This window comes from Gambusia affinis, linkage group LG01 (genome assembly GCF_019740435.1).
Source record: "Gambusia affinis linkage group LG01, SWU_Gaff_1.0, whole genome shotgun sequence".
NCBI classification, from domain to species: Eukaryota; Metazoa; Chordata; class Actinopteri; order Cyprinodontiformes; family Poeciliidae; genus Gambusia; species Gambusia affinis.
In genome coordinates this window covers 28,892,128-28,910,587 of record NC_057868.1, presented here as the reverse complement: position 1 = coordinate 28,910,587, position 18,460 = coordinate 28,892,128, and the positions used below count along the sequence as shown (strand labels likewise).

General features: G+C 39.3%; 1 protein-coding gene across 1 annotated transcript; it reads left to right on the top strand.

Moving 5' to 3' along the window:
- The first annotated feature begins 3,959 nt into the window (after positions 1-3,959).
- Positions 3,960-18,055, top strand: prpf6 (PRP6 pre-mRNA processing factor 6 homolog (S. cerevisiae)). Its single transcript, XM_044114709.1, has 21 exons — positions 3,960-4,211; positions 5,368-5,530; positions 5,669-5,787; positions 5,878-5,956; positions 6,720-6,896; positions 7,261-7,389; positions 7,491-7,585; positions 7,691-7,847; positions 9,755-9,917; positions 11,797-11,915; positions 12,185-12,403; positions 13,431-13,553; positions 14,574-14,695; positions 14,811-14,949; positions 15,050-15,169; positions 15,794-15,970; positions 16,073-16,206; positions 16,429-16,520; positions 16,997-17,111; positions 17,241-17,367; positions 17,540-18,055. Exons 1-21 carry the CDS (start codon positions 4,024-4,026, stop codon positions 17,690-17,692), a joined length of 2,910 nt encoding a protein of 969 aa, XP_043970644.1. The 5' UTR covers positions 3,960-4,023; the 3' UTR covers positions 17,693-18,055.
- The last annotated feature ends 405 nt before the right edge of the window (positions 18,056-18,460 follow it).

The following is an 18,460-nucleotide window of genomic DNA, read 5'->3' as shown; positions in this document are numbered from 1 at the left end:
TCCCCTCTGACCACTGTCACACCCCCTATGCAGTCATGCAAAAGCTCCACACACATGAATGGACGTGCACCCAGACTGCAGTATTGTCTCTGATGTTGAGTTTACTCTCTTGCATGTGCCAAGAACCAGACTAGATGCAAATTAAACAACTTTCCTTCATATGCTATTTAATCTCACAATAATCCTGTGAAGGCCTCAGATGTTTGTCAGAGAATATTATTAAAAAGAATATTATCTTAAAGACATGGGAACACACAGTCAGGTTGTGCCTTAAGATAAGGAGGAAGGTACAGCAGTGTTGGGCTGTAAAGAAAATATCCCAAGCTTTGAAGGTCTTTAAGAGCCCTGTTTAGTTTAGTCTATTTTCTGAGAATTAAAAAAAAAAAGAGTATGGCACAACTGCAAAGCCACCAATACACTATAACCTAAACTAACAAGACAGAAATGGAGAGCATTAATTACAGAAGCAGCAATCAAATCCTTGGTAACTCTTGAGAAGCTACAGAGATCCTCACCAGAAGTGGGAAATTGCAGAGTAGCTATTAATTGTGCAGTCCGCCTATCTAGCCTTAATGGAAAGCTGGCACCAAAACAGCCCTTGTGGAAAGAAATCCATCAAAATCCAATTTAAGGTTTGAGTCATGCAGGGGTCACTTTAAGCACATGGATGAACTTTTTCTGGTCAGATGCAAGTACAGGTAAGTCAGAATTGAAGCTTGTGGCCTACATGCAAACTGCTAAGTGTGGAGCAAAAAGTCACCCTCTGAACAAAACAAATTACTGGAAGCAGCCTGCTTTGGGGATGCTTTTCTTTAGTACGAACAGGAAAGCTGGTCTGCAGTAGTGATGAAGTCGATCAAGTCATCCTGGAATAAAACTAAAGCTTCAAGCCAGAAAAATAATGGAGCAGTGAGGCCCATCGGTCAGATTCAAAGAACCTTTTACAAACAGCAAAAACCTTTAAACAGCTATGAAACATATTTTTCATTAGTTGTGCATTTCTCTTAAGAATAGTTTTTGTTTTTTTCTCTACTTTATTATTATGTAGAACTTTGTGATGGTCTATTTACATAAAATACATTGAGATTTGTGACTGTAAGGCAGAAAAGGGTGTGAATTTTGTCTGTGTTTTGGTCAAGAGCATTGCAAACCAAATATCCTTGCAAACTAGATTCAGAGGTCACATCAGTGTATTGTATTCATCTTTTTGGGTTATGGTGAGCCAGAAAAAAAGTTATTTCTTTATAAGGTTTATTAACTCCAGACAATTTCCAGCTCAGCGCTACATTTTCCAGAAGCACTGCCAAATGTTTTATGGTAGCGCGTTGGCGGAAACGATGATAGTATGATATCTGGCAAAGACTACCATAATTCAGAAACATTTCACATCCGTAGCTGATATGTTCTTTCTTCTGCTTCCATAGAAATTCAATCTGCCAAAAAAGCAGATGAATGTGTGTGAAAGAGAGACTGTGTGTGTGCTGGAGGCTGTTGGGCTCCTGCTGCCCATGGAAACACATTTGTTACCAAAACACTGCTCCACTTGCGCAAAACACCAATTAGGAACCACCTGACTGTTTTACAGCAAAATAGACATGACAATGATTTTTATTGAGCAAATAAATTATTATATGTGCTTGTAAACCTGTGCTTGAAGAACCATTATATATATATATATATAACTACAGTATGGTGAAAGCCCAACTTGGGTTAACCTTCATGTTTAAATCAATCCTTGGCTGTGTGAACTATATATCATCTGATCCATGTGACAATTTTCTGAAATCATAACTTCTCCTCCCTCTGGTAAAATATAGTCGGCTCTTCAGCTCATGCAAATTAAGAAAAATGTGGAGGCCAGAGACCAGGTTAGGACTGTGGGTGGGTGAAGGTAATGTGACAAAAACTAATTGATGTATGGCTACACTTCATCTCATGGGATAGGAGCCAGAAATGTCATGTTAAATTGTAATTACTTTGTACAATCTCATGTCTGGTGTTATGCTACAGCACAAATCATTTGAATATGCTTACTTCAAAACGATAATTCAGTTGCTGATGTAATGCACTGATGTATATCTTATAAGATTGTAAGACTATCTTTGGTCTGAGGTCAGCATGCGATGACAAGTAAATGCTTACCATAGGAGAGGGCATTTGATATATATGGCAACTTTTGAGAAATTCCAGCAAAGTGGGCGGAGCCAAGAGACATGTCAAAAGAGGGTGTTACAACTTTTGATATAAAAGTTGTGTCAAGCTGTACTGTTGCAACAAATTAAAAAAAATCAACTATTTAAGAACTTTTTAATTGTAGAGGCTAGTATTATGATGGAATTTAAGGCACAATAATGCAGAACTGAAAGAAATCACACAAAAATGTAAACATTTCCACCATAAATATAAAACCTCGAATAACCCATTTAGATAGTTGATTTGGGGGTGACTTTCACTTAAGCCAAAGATGAAGAAGCAGAAATTAGCTTGGTACTGGCACATTTAACAAAGGAACATAATTCCGAAAACAAATACAACTTCTGTTTATTGATAAACTGTTCATTAAATTCTGTCTACGTTATCTACAATTCAATCCTCTTGTTTGAACAAAAATTATTTTCAGATGAAAACAGTTACCTGTGATTTGGAAAGCCATTTATTCAACATGACAGCTTATTGTTTGTGCTCACTTTGGATGTCATTCAAGCTATATATAAAAGCTGTGACAGGGTTTTCTTATCCATTTGTATTCCACTTATTTTATCAGTTTATTCAAAGAAATACATTTATTTCTTTGAGAAATAACATCTTTTCTTTGAGAAAAGAATGTGATCTGTAATTTCACATAGTCACATAAATTCAAGCTTTTCCTAGGAAAAAAATAAAATGCATATGTCCAAAGGACTCTATGTGACATGTCACTTCCGATAATAGTTCTCCATTTGATGTGCTCTAATGCATCCATATAGCACTGTACCCGCTCTTGGTCTTTGTACTCTTGAAAGACAGGATGAATGGACCATATCTTATTCAGACAAAGTGGGAAGTGTGTGTGGATTCCAGACTTACTATCATTCTTTTATTCATCTGGATACAGTAATGTCTTTAATTTTCTCTCAGTTCATCTCCATTGAGCAGAGGCCCAGAAGATAGCATTTTAAGACAACTCTGTGAAAAAAAATCTATTTCTTCTTAACGTTACAGTTTGAGCAATAGTTGTGTGTGTATTAGTATTAGTACTATAACTAATACTAACACAATTTTGTGCTCACTGGAGAATCCATTTCAATTCCCAATCATTTTCTTGTTGTGCCAACCGGTTTAATTTCCTGATGCCATGTATGATATATATAAAAAAATTCTGAATAATTTCTTTATAATTCTCAGTATATTCAACTTTTGCCAATGTCCTCTTTAAAAAACGTAGTGGCGTCGTCCTCAATTACTCAAGTACATCTTTTTAACTTATAAGAAAACTCTCTATATTATAAGTGAAAAAATGGAACATGCATATTAAAAAATGTTTTTTTCTTTCACTTCATTCTTTCTTTTATTTTTTTTCTCACTTTTGTCTTTATTTTCTCTTTCTTTCTTTCTTTCTTTTGTGTGACAAACCTATTGAGTAAAGTAAAGTAAAGTACATCCTTTTCGCCATCTTGCTTTATGGATGTGGCGCCCTTTTGTGGCCACTATAAATCACGCTTGACATATATGCGTGAATAAATTGTTTTACAATCCAAAATCAGTCATTCGCCGAAACACAGAACCCAGTTTATAAAAATAAAATAATAAATGAATAATAAAAAATTAAAAAACAATAAATAATAAAAGCATTTTTTACACTATTAATTTTAAGGACCAGATAACGTGGGTTGATTTAAAATGCGATGCAATCAGTTTGACCTGTTGGGGCGCTGTTTTTAATCTAGACAGAGTCTTCTAGAAGGGCAGACTCGTTGCCGTTTCTTTGGAGCGGAAGTTAAGCTGTTGTTCATCCGCTAGTGGAGGTTCGTCGTTAGAGGAACGATGGCTAGCAATGCTGCAAAGCAAGGCACTAAAATTGTCTCCAAAACAGCAGCGGCGGGCACTGCCGCTGCTGGGGCCAGTGGAGGACCCCCTATAATGCCCCTTGCCTCTCCGCTCATGGGGAAAAAGAAGAAACCATTTTTGGGCATGCCTGCTCCGCTGGGCTACGTTCCCGGTCTAGGCAGAGGGTAAGCTAAATTAATGCTAAGGAGCTAGCCTAGCTACAGGACCAATGTTGTTATTCTATGAAATGAAACGTTAAGATTATGTGTGTCATGTAATTATACTTGTAATCTAAAATCTAATTGCTTGTTCATAATAACAAAAGCGAACTTAGTTTAATTTAATAAAATGTAATAAAATTGTCAACCGTTATTTTGACTTTCCAATTTCTCCGTCATGAGGTTAAAAATTTATTTCGAACTTAAAATCAAAAGCTTTCGAGCTCATCGCGCTTACGTATTTTATTTTATTTAAAACTCGCTAATGTACGACGAAAGTCTTCTCAATACACTTTACAAGACAAACAGGCCTAGTTTATTTTCAGCTTTATATACGATCCAGTTCTGACTAAATTCTAATTACTTCCAGTCCATCTCAACAAAAATTATAATCCAAAACAAATTATTCATTCACAACTATTTGGGGAAAAGTCGTTACAAGTTACATGGTTATAAGTTCTAATTTGGCAAACAATTTCAGAACAGTAGATTTCTAATGGCAGATATTTAAAGTGAAGGACAGACAACTACTGTTCCAATCTCCTTAGGTTTCAGATGCTTTTTACCTTCAGTTCAGTTTAACCCCTTACAGGGTGTATCCATCCATCCATCCATTATCTGTACACCCTTCGTCCCTAATGGGGTCGGGAGGGTTGCTGGTGCCTATCTCCAGCTGCGTTCCGGGCAAGAGGCGGTGTTCACCCTGGACAGTCTGTCGCAGTTACAGGGTGTAGTGAAGGGTTAAGTCACCAAAAAAATAAATAAAAAAAACACAATATCCCTTTTATTCAGGGAAAGATCATGTTATTTTTTTAAAAGAATCTGTGAAATATAAAAAAAAACTTTCCACTTACAGAGTCTTTAAAGTAACCATTTTGTTACTTAAGTGAAAATTATGTATTTTAGGGATATGCCACAACACACTACTAAAAAACGAGGCAGGGGTAAAACAGGCAGCTACGACGTTAATACTTCCATGTACTAAATATATGGCTCCAAACAGAACTGCCAACTTGTTAAACACAAAAATGTTCTCAGCAATCATCTCATTTTATTCTTGATGCTCAAGCCACCATAGTTTCTTTGACCTGAAGGAAGGTTTTAATCAATATTTGTGTTGTAGCGCTACTGGTTTCACCACACGGTCGGATATCGGTCCTGCTCGTGATGCCAATGATCCCGTTGATGACCGTCACGCGCCCCCGGGGAAAAGGACGGTTGGGGACCAGATGAAAAAGAACCAGGATGATGATGATGAAGACCTGAACGACACCAACTATGATGAGGTTTCTACGAACAAATTGTTTTACATTTAGTCTTCATGATGAAGTTACAATTTTTACATTGCTCACTCAAAAATGTAAGATGACAAAACTGTGGCAAACATTGCCCCTAACTGTTTTTTGTCTCATTTATTCCTAAAGTTTAATGGGTATGCAGGGAGCTTGTTCTCCAGCGGGCCTTATGAGAAAGACGACGAAGAAGCAGACGCTATATATGCAGCTCTGGACAAGAGGATGGATGAAAGACGCAAAGAAAGAAGGTCACTAGAGGAACTTTGAAATAAATTACTTGCCTTTAGGTAAGGTGCTGCATGTGTCTCTAACATTGGCTGTTTGACATGCTTTTATAGAGAACTGAGAGAAAAGGAAGAAATTGAAAAATATCGTATGGAGCGACCAAAAATCCAGCAGCAGTTCTCAGATCTGAAGGTAGGACAATTTCTTATGTTTTCTTATGTCTCTAAACTTTTGACATCCTGTACTTCTGTTGTATTTTACATAAAAATATCCACCACCTGGTAGTTTGTATTAATTCAACTGTTTCAGTGTGCAGAATGACAGATGACACAGAAGAATGATGCATTTATTTTGTATTTGTCTAACTGCTTTGTGAAATTGTAAAATACACAAGCTAGCAATAACTTTATTAAGAAAGTTATTCTAATTCTTGTCGAAAATAAATCTACTGAAACCTATAATTGGTCCTTATGACACCCATTTACTCTAAAATTGACAGCCTTTACATTATTGTTTAGAATGTCATAATAAACTTGAGGTGTTTGACTACAAGTTTGTATGAAGAAAACAATGACTCAACCAAAACAGAGGTTTATTCTTCAAACCTGAATTTTCACAAGTTAGATTTATAAATTCAAATTTAGTTTGCCTCCTGTGTTACTTTTTGATTGTTTATATCCCTTTTTGACAACATGGCTCTGGATATTTGCTACGCCTGGTGTCACAGAAAAAATAAGGTTTTCTTAGCTTTGATGTTTTTTCTATCGTTATTTTTCTTTATTCTTGCAGCAAGAAAATTTTTTTTTGTTTTACTTCATTGGTTACATTTCAGTATTAGTTAGAAAAAAAAGAACAGCTGCTCTACTGTTGTAGTTTGGGTAATTCTTTTCCTTGAATGACGGAGAAGGTAAGTTTCCAGGAAGAACCTATATTAATTTTACCTAATCATTTATAGAGAAAACTGGCAGAGGTGTCAGAGGAGGAGTGGCTGAGCATCCCTGAAGTCGGAGATGCACGGAACAAGCGTCAGAGGAATCCCCGGCATGAGAAGCTGACCCCCGTCCCTGACAGCTTCTTCTCTAAACACCTGCAGAGCGGAGAGAATCACACCTCTGTCGATCCGTTGCAGGGGGTCAGTATTTATGCAAATACAAATAAGTTGTAATAAAAGCCTGGCACTGAACATTCTATGTTGTAGTTACAATCAGCTCCAGCAGGAGTCAGGATGTCTCAGTGAGGACTGAGCTCAGTGTTGTCTGCCTTATGTTATCTTGATGAGAGATATCTGCAGAAGGTATCAACAATCACATATGCCGTAGTGGACATTTTTAATAAAGCAAAAAGGCAATTTGTTTATACACCATGAATGTGTATGTTGCTGAATAGTCTACCTTTATGCAATACACTATTTTAACATTGAAATCTATGTTTCATGGGTGATGTTGGTATGCTAAAATGCAGCATTTTATTCTATTATTGCTTCCTTTCTTTGGTAGCTGGGAGGTCTGAACACACCGTATCCAGGAAGCATGACCCCGGGTCTGATGACTCCTGGGACAGGAGAGCTGGATATGAGGAAGATTGGCCAGGCCAGGAACACGCTTATGGATATGAGGCTCAGTCAGGTGACCTTTAATACATTCTGGAATGTGGAACTTTTGTTCATGCCATGTTCGTTTAAGAACTAAAGTGTGATTTTTATTTTCTCTCCTTGTTTACCTTCCAGGTTTCTGATTCAGTCAGTGGACAGACTGTTGTTGATCCTAAGGGTTACCTTACAGATCTCAACTCCATGATTCCCACCTATGGAGGAGACATCAGGTAGGAAGAAGCTGCCCTTTAAGATGCTCTTAAAGATAATCAAGAAGAAGCAAGTCTTTGTTTTCATCTTCGTGTATGATGATTACTTTTTGGCTGTGTATCCAGTGACATTAAAAAGGCTCGGCTGCTGCTGAAGTCAGTGAGAGAGACCAACCCCCACCATCCACCTGCTTGGATTGCTTCTGCCAGGCTGGAGGAGGTGACAGGCAAGCTGCAGGTGGCTAGAAACCTGATCATGAAGGGCACAGAGATGTGTCCAAAGGTAAAGATAATTAATGGATTGAAAGCAAACTCAGTTGAGGCCTTAAAAGTCTCACATATATGGTATAGCACAGGGGTCACCAACCTTTTTGATGCTGGGAGCTACGTCACGGGTCCAGAGTAACACGAAGGGCTACTTGTTTGATAGAGACGTAAATATTCTTGGCTCAGCCTTTATAACAATAATTCATATATCTATATATGATTACATGCTGCCTGATCATATTAATATTAGGGACTACTGACAACAGTTATCAGTAAGGACAGATATGGTTAATTGGTTAGTTCACAGAGTTTTAAGTGTGATTCCCTTTTGGAGTTTTTCTGTGAGATATTAAATTGCCCACAAGTGACTGAGTGTTCAGATTGTTTCAGTAACACTGAGTACCGCACTGAGTACCTTGAAAATTTCCTTTAAATAAAAAAAAAGGAAAGAATAGTTTTGTTTTATTATCTAACCCTCTTTACTATTAGCAAAATTGTGGAGAAAAAAAAGATATTTTGTGTCAAAAGATATTGTACACACAGCTGTGTACGGTTTGTGAAAATTAATAAGTGGAGATTGAATCTCCTGTAGTTAAAAATCCCGCCTGAGCTTTTTACAGTGTGCGGTTCTGGCGGGTCGCTGGTTTATTAGCTTTTTCTTGTGGTTTCGCTAACTGAACAGCTGACGGGTCACCCGCTGGCTGACACCAGCAGATGTCGGAAAAAAAAAAGAGAGATCCGACAGATAGAAGGGTGGCACAAAACTATCACTACACCTGACCTGCAGGAACACAACCACCTCCCCATTGCGCAAAAATCAGCACAAACCTAAACCACAAGAACAGCGGACATTTTTTTTCAGCCGATTCTAAATAATAAAGACATGGAAGCGAAGCCTACCCTTATGGTTCACGGAAAGAGGAGAGTGTGGATTGCAGGTTCAGGTGGAGAAGGTGAAGCAACAATATTTGCTTAAGTTCTACTCTACTTTGGCTAGATTAAATTAGACTAGGTTAAATTGTTTAACCTGCAGTCTTAGCGTGACGCTCGGAAAGAGCGGCGGATGTCAGTCAACGGGTGACCCATCATCGCTCCAGTTCGGGAAACGTCAAAGAGCCTCATAAACTGACGACCCGCCAGAACCGCACACGCTAAAAAGCTCCGCTGGGATCCAAACCGCTCTTAGAACTACTGGAGATTCAAACTCCTGTCATTCATTTTTATCTTACAGAAAGTGCACCAAGCCGTAAAATAAACAAAAGTAAACTGACCAATAAGATTTAGGTTTTGGGTGCCCTTTGACCCCCAGAGACTCACACAGATGTTTGCTTCGTACAAGATATTTTGACCCAAAAGATCTTTTTTTTTCCCCACAATTTTGTTAATAGTAAAAAGTGTTAAATAATAAAAAAATCCAGTAATTGTTCTCTTCTTTTTTTACTTAAAGATCTCTAGGTTCACAGAGTCTGTACAGCTGCAGACGCTGCTGCTCTCTGATAAAATCCTGCAGGCGTCTGCGCAGTTCTAAACTTTAACCGCAGGAAAGAGTTTTACACATAAAGCAATTTATTTTAAATGTTTTTATCATTTTCTTTTTTGAAAGTCTAATTATAAACAAATGTTATCAATTCATTGTAAAAACATTAAATTAAATAATTTCTTTGGCAGTGCTGCCTAATGACAATGGCTATTTATAGAACTTGCTCCTCAGGCGACTGACAAGGTCCCCGCGGGCCCCGCGTTGGTGACCTCTGGTATAGCATAATCAAAATAAATTATATTTCACTGGTTGCATCATTTTAGTTCTCGGTGACTAATCGCGACAAGTTAAAACTTGATATTCTTGCTGGAGAAAAATACATTTGGTGAAAGAGTCTCTACGTTTCTTCTGAGAAGAACATTTCTGATCCGATTTTCATCCAGAGTGAAGACGTGTGGCTGGAGGCTGCAAGGCTCCAACCTGGTGACACAGCTAAAGCCGTGGTTGCTCAGGCTGTCCGCCACCTACCGCAGTCCGTCCGCATCTACATCAGAGCAGCTGAGCTCGAGACAGACATCAGAGCCAAGAAGCGAGTCCTCAGGAAGGGTAAGGTCATGGTTTCTTAGTTCTGAAGAAAAAAAAAACCATCAACAAACTCATTATGCTTATTGTGTTTTTCCTCTTTTTGAACTCATCGTCTAATGAAGCAGTTGTTTTGGAAATAAACGTTGCTGTGAGCTTTGTGTGCCTTGAGTTTGACTCTGCTGCCAAAAGGAAGACGCTAATTTCTGTGAGGCTAGAATTCAAAGCCAGTCCCAATCTGTTGATTGTCTCATAAAAAGAGCCCACACAAAGCTATCAGAGTAACATTTGGCAGCTGTGTTACTGGCTTTTCTTCAAGGCCAGGCCCTGCATTTAACCATGGTGTCAATGCCCCAACACACATGCACGCACAGGCACATATGCACCAGTGTTTCCCAGCAGCATACTCCACTGACAGAGATGGATGGAAGCAGTCTCTAAGGAGGATCTTTCTCCGCCTCTACATGTTTGAACGTCTCTGCTTTGCCTTCCCTGACTACGTACATAATACTTCTTTTTCTGCTTCCCACCCAACTCGACTACAAATGTGCTACTTGAACTGCTTTCACACAAGAAGTTTTTCCATGGTAATTTCACAGCTAATTAGTGTGTCAGTTTCATGTCTGATGTCTTTTCATGAAAAAAAGGTGTTGAAAGTAATTTTAGGTACAGATTAGTACAACTTTAAGTCTCACTTGGATCTAGGCACAATTCCACACCTAAACCAAGATTTGATTTAAAGGTTCTCACGTCAGACTTATTCCTGTTTTTCCACTTTTGGGTCAAGTTGCATTCACTTAACAAACCTTGTGTCTAATTGGATGGTAGACACTCAGCACATAAAAACATATGTAGTTCATCTATCCATCCATCCACCTTCTTCCGCTTATCCGGGGTCGGGTCACAGGGGTAGCAGCTTCAAAAGGGAGGCCCAGACTTCCCTCTCCCCAGCCACTTCCACCATCTCCTCCGGAGGAATCCCAAGGCGTTCCCAGGCCAGCCGAGAGACATCGTCCCTCCAGCATGTCCTGGGTCTTCCCCGGGGCCTCCTCCCGGTGGGATGTGTCAGGAACACCTCACCAGGGAGGCGTCCAGGAGGCATCCTGACCAGATGCCCGAGCCACCTCAACTGGCTCCTCTCGACGTGAAGGAGCAGCGGCTCTACTCCGAGTCCCTCCCGGATGACTGAGCTTCTCACTCTATCTCTAAGGGAGAGCGCAGACACCCTACGGAGAAAACCCATTTCGGCCGCTTGTATCCGTGATCTTGTTCTTTCGGTCATGACCCAAAGCTCATGACCGTAGATGAGGGTGGGAACGTAGATCAACCGGTAAATCGAGAGCTTCGCTTTTTGGCTCAGTTCTCTCTTCACCACGACGGACCGGTACAGCGCCCGCTTGACGGCAGACACTGCGCCAGTCCGCCTGTCGATCTCCCGTTCCCTTCTTCCCTCATTCATGAACAAGATCCCGAGATACTTGAACTCCTCCGCCCCTCCCCCCCGACCCGGAGAAGGCACTCTACCCTTTTCCGGCTCAAGACCATGGCCTCGGATTTGGAGGCACATGTGTAGTAAAACTGTTAAAGGAAATAAGAAACACATACTGTTTTGATTCCATCTGGTGAATGATCACAAGTAATGGCTTACTTCGTTTAGAGATTTAGCTGTACTGCTGTGCTGAATTGGCAGACTCATTGCTCTGATTCACTCTTTGCATTTTCAGCTTCCAGCTTAGTGTTTGGTCCAGGTTGAGAGCTTTTTAGTGGCTTTTCTCCAAAAATGGCTCTTATCTGACTGGCTGTTTATGTCTTTCAACAGAGTGATTAAGCCATTACATTTGTGTATCATGTGTCAAAATGTATTATATGCTGTCATCACATAGTGTGTGTTTGTCTCCTTCAGCTTTGGAGAACGTGTCAAAGTCAGTTCGACTATGGAAGGCAGCTGTTGAGCTTGAGGAGCCAGAAGATGCCAGGATTATGCTCAGCAGAGCTGTTGAATGTTGCCCTACAAGTGTAGAGGTAAGCTTCAAACCCCCTCGCCTTCACATGATGCTTGGTTTCCAGTAATCAGAGAATATATATGGTGAGGGTCCACTATATCTACATAGAAGTTTTTATTTCTTCTTGTGTTACAAACAAATCATTGTCAACAGGCCAAAGCTCCACCAAAACTGGAAATTCTGATCACTGCACTCCTAATATTAACATTTCATTTTGAACTAGATTTTGTGCAGCAGTCAGCCACACAGGAATGTTTTTACAAACTTTAACATTTTGGTTTTCACCAGCTGTGGCTGGCTCTGGCCCGTCTAGAAACCTATGAGAACGCCCGCCGTGTCTTGAATAAAGCCAGAGAGAATATCCCCACCGATCGCCACATCTGGATCACTGCTGCCAAGCTGGAAGAGGCCAATGGCAACACTCAGATGGTGGAAAAGATCATTGACAGAGCCATCACTTCTCTGCGGGCTAATGGTGTGGAAATCAACAGAGAGCAGTGGATACAGGTCTGTCGCTCATTAAGGAGCAGATAAAAATCAGATTTCAAATGACTTGGTAGATTCAAAATGCCTGAGTCTACAGTGACTCAGGCCAGAATCTGGCTTTGCAGTTTTGTTTTTTTTATTGTTCACATGTTTTTATATTCCCAACTTTTACGTTTATTTTGCAATAAACGACTCGTCAAGGATGTTTTCAGTTATTTAGTCCATACCAAAATAATTAGTGTGGACCAAAGAAACAGACCAAATTACTTTCCTGGTGTGAATACTCTCTGACAAAACACACATTAGCTTTAAATGGCCTCAATACACTTTCGTTCTGTTCTAATGTATTAATTTAACATCGCATCTACCAAAAACTATCCTTGTTGATCATTTCCATTTTGATTTTCCTTCTGAACCTCAGACTGCCATATCAAAACAAGGTGGAAAATATCATGACTGCACCTTTAAACTGTGGCATGCTTGGATTCATTCTGATTTGACAGGATGCCAGGATATTGGCCAAGTGCTCCAGTGTTACTTCAACTGAATGCCAGCACACTGACTGACATTTATGTTTAGTGTTCAGTTATTTTGCAATAACCGACTGTCAAATAGTTTTTCTTTTTCTAAAGTAACTGGCTTTTTTCTGTCTACCTACACTTTGTATTAAGTGTAAATGATGGGAAAAACACCCGTTTTAGCTTGCAAAATGTTTAAGGTTTTAGGTTAATCAGTACTTTATCTCATGTTATCCTCAGGTAGTTGGCTTTCCTTAGAGCAGAATACTATCTGTAAAAGACAGTTTATGTATATATAAAACTGTAAGTCATCTACATGGATGTTAATCAGTAACCAGGGTTCATCCAAGGATCTCCAGTATCTGTCGTGAAACACTTTTTCCTCTAACACCAGGTGCCTACATTTCCTCATAATTCCAGTCTGATTGCTAGACTAAAATGGGTGCCAACAGTTCATGCATTCAGTACTTTTGCATTCTTTCTCTTCACCCAGAGACGTTTCTGTCTAAATGTTTCTGCTTGTCACGCAGGATGCAGAGGAGTGTGACAAAGCAGGCAGTGTGGCCACCTGCCAAGCGGTGATCAGGGCTGTCATAGGAATTGGCATCGAGGAGGAGGATCGCAAGCATACGTGGATGGAGGATGCAGACAGTGTGGGTTTCAGGAAAAAATATGTTTTAACATTTCCTTTACACTGGTCGTCTCTTAGAATGATGACACAACACAAACTGGTCATCCGTATAAAGTATGAGCTTTTAATGACGTGTTGGGTGGGATTATTCAACAAATAGCTTGGATTAATTATTATTATTTTTTTTTTTTATTCTCACAAGCTCAAAGTTATTCATACAAGCACCTGGACCCCACAAATAACTAGTCAAATATCCTCTAGTGAGTTATAGGGAAATTGCATGCTTTCTGTAGCCATCTTAGGTTTAAGTTTGACCACTCAGCTTTTCAGACTTGGCAGAGCTCCTTTAAATCATAGACTTTCAATCATACACCATGCACTTCAGCAGGGTTGAGGTCATTGCCAGTCCAGAAACTTGATTTCTTTATTTATCTAAAAAACTGTTTCAGTATGTGGTTGGGATAACTAACCACCCCACTGTGTCCATTTTTCAAACATCTTGTTTTAAGATTGGTAAAGTTAAAGAGCTTGCTATCACCAGCATTATTGAGATGTAGGGTTAAGTTCGAAAGCCTCACTTTGACTCCTCCAGACATAGAAACACACATCAAAACTAGAATTGCACTAAAATGCTGGGCATCTGACAGGAAACCCACCAATTTTGCTGTGCTCTTCCATTCCTGATAAAAACAAAGGTCAAATATCCTGGCAGAATAAAGGTAGGACCTTATTGTTGTTTACAATGTGTGTGCTGTTTGTCTGTACCAGGCTGAGGGACTGAATGTTATTACTGGGACTATATCTCTGAGTCTATATATATATTTTTGAATGTTCACTACTGTGTTAAATTCAAGCTTGCTCATTAACACATTTAAGTTATTTGTCTTATCATTCCACTTTGGAAAACTTGTTCAAATGCATCATTAAAACTGTCAATAATTATTCCATGATGAATGTTAGTAAACTCCTCACTTGTGCAGCAGATGTTTTTTCATACATGAGTTTCCTGTTGGAAGTGTAACAGTTGCTCTTTGTGTTTCAGTGTGTGGCCCATGGAGCATTGGAGTGTGCCAGGGCCATTTATGCCCACGCCCTGCAGGTGTTTCCCAGCAAGAAAAGCGTTTGGCTACGAGCCGCCTACTTTGAGAAGAACCACGGCACCAGGTGAGCAGTTTTATTTACTTTTCTTCTTTTGACTGATGGTCAGTATCTAATTTTCTATTGCTTTGTTCTCATGGATCACATCAACTGCATCTGTTCCTCCTTCCATCCATCTCAGGGAGTCTCTGGAAGCCCTTCTGCAGAGAGCTGTAGCTCACTGTCCCAAAGCGGAGGTGCTGTGGCTTATGGGCGCCAAGTCCAAATGGCTGGCCAATGACGTTCCAGCTGCAAGAAGTATCCTAGCGCTTGCTTTTCAGGTGAAAACAAAAATCATGCAGAAGTTGACTCGTCACACTTTGTTGCTTGTCCTGTGCTACACTCAACCCCTCTCTGTCTTGCTCCTTATGTTTATTCCAGGCGAATCCCAACAGTGAAGAAATCTGGCTGGCTGCCGTCAAACTGGAGTCTGAAAACAATGAATACGAAAGAGCCCGTCGACTGCTGGCCAAGGCTCGCAGCAGCGCACCAACAGCCCGGGTGGGTGAAAAGGGTGTGGTGAAATTACTAAAAGATGTTAGGAGGATTTTTTTATGAATTGATTTTTGATCTGAAAGATAAAAGCTTCTTTAAGAGGATTCCCCGATTCACCATAACCGCTCCTGTATGACCCCCAGTGTTGCTATCAGTAGAGCTTTTCAGTGATCCATGAACCACAGTTGACTCAGTGATAACGTTTTAATCTGTTTCGTAGAAAGCCGTGTTTAAAAGCAAGCTATTAGTGATTCATCTTTCATGTGGCCTCTTCAAATATTCTGGTCTCTTCAGGTTCAGGCTTGCAGTTCTTCTTCACCTATAAACAGGAACACTCAGTCTGACAGATGCTGTTAGTTGAGCTCATTAAAGATCATATCTGTTTAACCTGGCTACATTCCCTTTTCATCCCTGTATTACAGGCTCAAGAGAGCCTTGCTTTCAATATCCGATGAGACACGTTTATGGCGTAATGACACAGTTAAGCTCTTAGCAAGGATGCGGGATTATTTTACAATGTGTGTTTTTTTTTCTATTTTATGTCCTTGTTGATGGGAGGGCAGTCCATTGGAATGCATTCATCCTTGTTTTCTGACTGAGGGAAATTTTTTTTCTCTGTCATGTTCACAGGTATTCATGAAATCAGTGAAACTAGAATGGGTGTTGGGAAACATCGAAGCTGCGCAGGAGTTGTGCACTGAAGCTCTGAAACATTATGAGGATTTCCCGAAGCTGTGGATGATGCGAGGCCAGATAGAGGAGCAGTGTGAAAACATGGACAAGGCCAGAGAGGCTTATAACCAAGGGGTAAGGCAGAGTAAAAGCTGTGCTTCCGATTGGTACTTTTCACGGTGTGTTATCTGTATAAGTGGAATGAGTTGTTTATTTATGTTTATTTTGCTGCTGCAGTTGAAAAAATGTCCCCACTCGGTTCCTCTGTGGCTGCTGCTGTCTCATCTCGAGGAAAGAGTCGGCCAGCTGACCAGAGCCAGAGCGATCCTGGAGAAAGCACGACTGAAGAACCCGCAGTCCCCTGACCTGTGGTGAGAAAACACAAGTGAATGTATTTTATCTGAGGTCAAGGTTCGAAGGATCTCCTTTGACATCTTTTTACATTTTGTTTTGCAATTTTTGGACCAAGTATTGAATTATATCAGTTATTGGATTTTCTCCATAATGCACAATATTTTCACTGTAACACTGAAAGCCAAATTTAGCCAAAGACAAGGAGTTTCTTGAAATAATTTTAAGTGTTTATTTACCAGGCTTGAGTCTGTCAGGTTGGAGTACAGGGCTGGATTGAAAAACATAGCCAACACATTAATGGCCAAAGCCTTGCAGGAGTGCCCAAATTCAGGTAAGAATATATAAAATAAACACATCCTTTTATTGAATAAATGAATGTTTTTTTTTCCTTAGAAATCTGAAGAACATGGGTAATTTTTCATTGGTGAATAAAGATAATAGAAATTATCTAAACTAGTTTGGGTCATGAGCTAATTTTAGTCCAAAAACAATAAGAATAATTCAATTATTTCACTAATTTTGAGCTTTTATTTCCTCTGGTCACAAACCACGTTAGATCTTAAAGTGAGTTAAAAAAAAATAACAAATTTAAACTAGATGTTAAAAAAACTACATTTTTTAATGTTTCCACTGAAATAAAACTAAACTAAAATAATCACAATGTATTCTATGTTTTTGGCTGTACTTTCTAATTTTTTCACTGATAATTTATTCTTGACAACAGAATAGGCTTTTGCATTTTTTTGCAGCTCACTTTATGTACATTTTTAGAAAGTCAAATTTTCTTTCCCCGTTGTTCTTCATTAGGCATCCTGTGGGCTGAGGCCGTATTCTTGGAAGCCAGACCCCAGAGGAAGACAAAGAGTGTGGACGCCCTGAAGAAGTGTGAACATGATCCTCAAGTCTTGCTCGCTGTGGCAAAGTATGGCTAAAACCTTTTACCGCTTTGTCCTTTTGTCAGAAATAACATACATTTAATAATCAAATGACTGAAATTAGATTTTTAAAAATGTTTTATATATTTTTTAAATTTAAATTTATGCATTATTAGGTTGTTCTGGAGTGAGCGTAAAATCACCAAATCCAGAGAGTGGTTCCTCAGGACAGTAAAGATTGAACCAGACTTGGGAGACGCTTGGGCTCTCTTCTACAAGTTTGAGCTGCAGCACGGCACAGAGGTACTGAGCTCCGACTTATTTTTGTGCTACCTTGTGAATCATTAACTCTGCATTTCAGTTTCTCTTTTTAGCGCCATACGGTTTAAAGTATTATGAGCCTTTCCCAAAAGCTTCATGGCTTCTTCCTGTGTTTTTATCATAAGTGGTAACTCTAATGGTCTGCATCCATTAGGAGCAACAGGAAGAGGTACGGAAACGATGTGAGAATGCAGAGCCCCGCCACGGAGAGCTGTGGTGCGCCGAGTCCAAACACGTCCTGAACTGGCAGAGGAAGACAGGAGAGATTTTAGCACTGGTCGCCAGCAAGATTAAGAATACATTCTGAAACTTTGAAGAATCACTGGAGGACTCTGGCAGTCACCAGGAGCAGCTATGGACACTCTTGTTCTCTACCTGGACTTTCCCAGCTCACACAGAATTCTTTTTTTTTTTTAGATTTATCATTTTACAAACATGGATTCTTGTTGCGGAAAATAATGATGATCTAAAAATGACCAAGGTTATGCTGGATCCATGTGGATATGAGTGTAATAACAACATTCAGTAAAAACCAACAGTGTTTGTGATCTAGCCATTGGGTGACTCTGCATCACATGGAATAAGGTCTTGGTTCAGACATTTAAGGTTGTTTATTTTTAGGCTTTTCTCATGTTTGTCTTGTTGCAAAGTAAACCCCCTCTGCAATTTGCTTTACAGTGTAATGATGTTCTTTGTTTAGTTATTTAATTATCTTCCAGAAAAACACTTAAAGCTTTGATCCACATCATAATGCTCCTACCTGCCAGTGATATTTTATACATTGGAAATAAAAAAAGATTTTTAAATAGTGGGGCATTGTTTATATATTACAAATCTAACCACTTATCGATAAATGACTTTTTCTAATCAGTCTCAATCTGTCTGATCACTTCTGATGAAATAGATCCTTTTATTTAATTCATCTAATCTGTGAGAATTCTGTAGATATTTTATGGAAAGGAATAAAATTTATGTTACAAAAATAGATTACAGAATTACAATATTTCCTCTTCAGTCGAAATAGATTTCATTGGTCTTAGTTATGAAATCAATAACTTATTGATAATCTCTCCTA

Coding starts and splice junctions, on each gene's coding strand:
- prpf6 (XM_044114709.1), top strand. CDS start 4,024: ATGGCTAGCAATGCTGCAAAGCAAGGCACTAAAATTGTCTCCAAAACA. Junction 4,212..5,367: donor GTTCCCGGTCTAGGCAGAGG/GTAAGCTAAATT, acceptor TTTGTGTTGTAG/CGCTACTGGTTTCACCACAC. Junction 12,404..13,430: donor ACAGAGAGCAGTGGATACAG/GTCTGTCGCTCA, acceptor CTTGTCACGCAG/GATGCAGAGGAGTGTGACAA.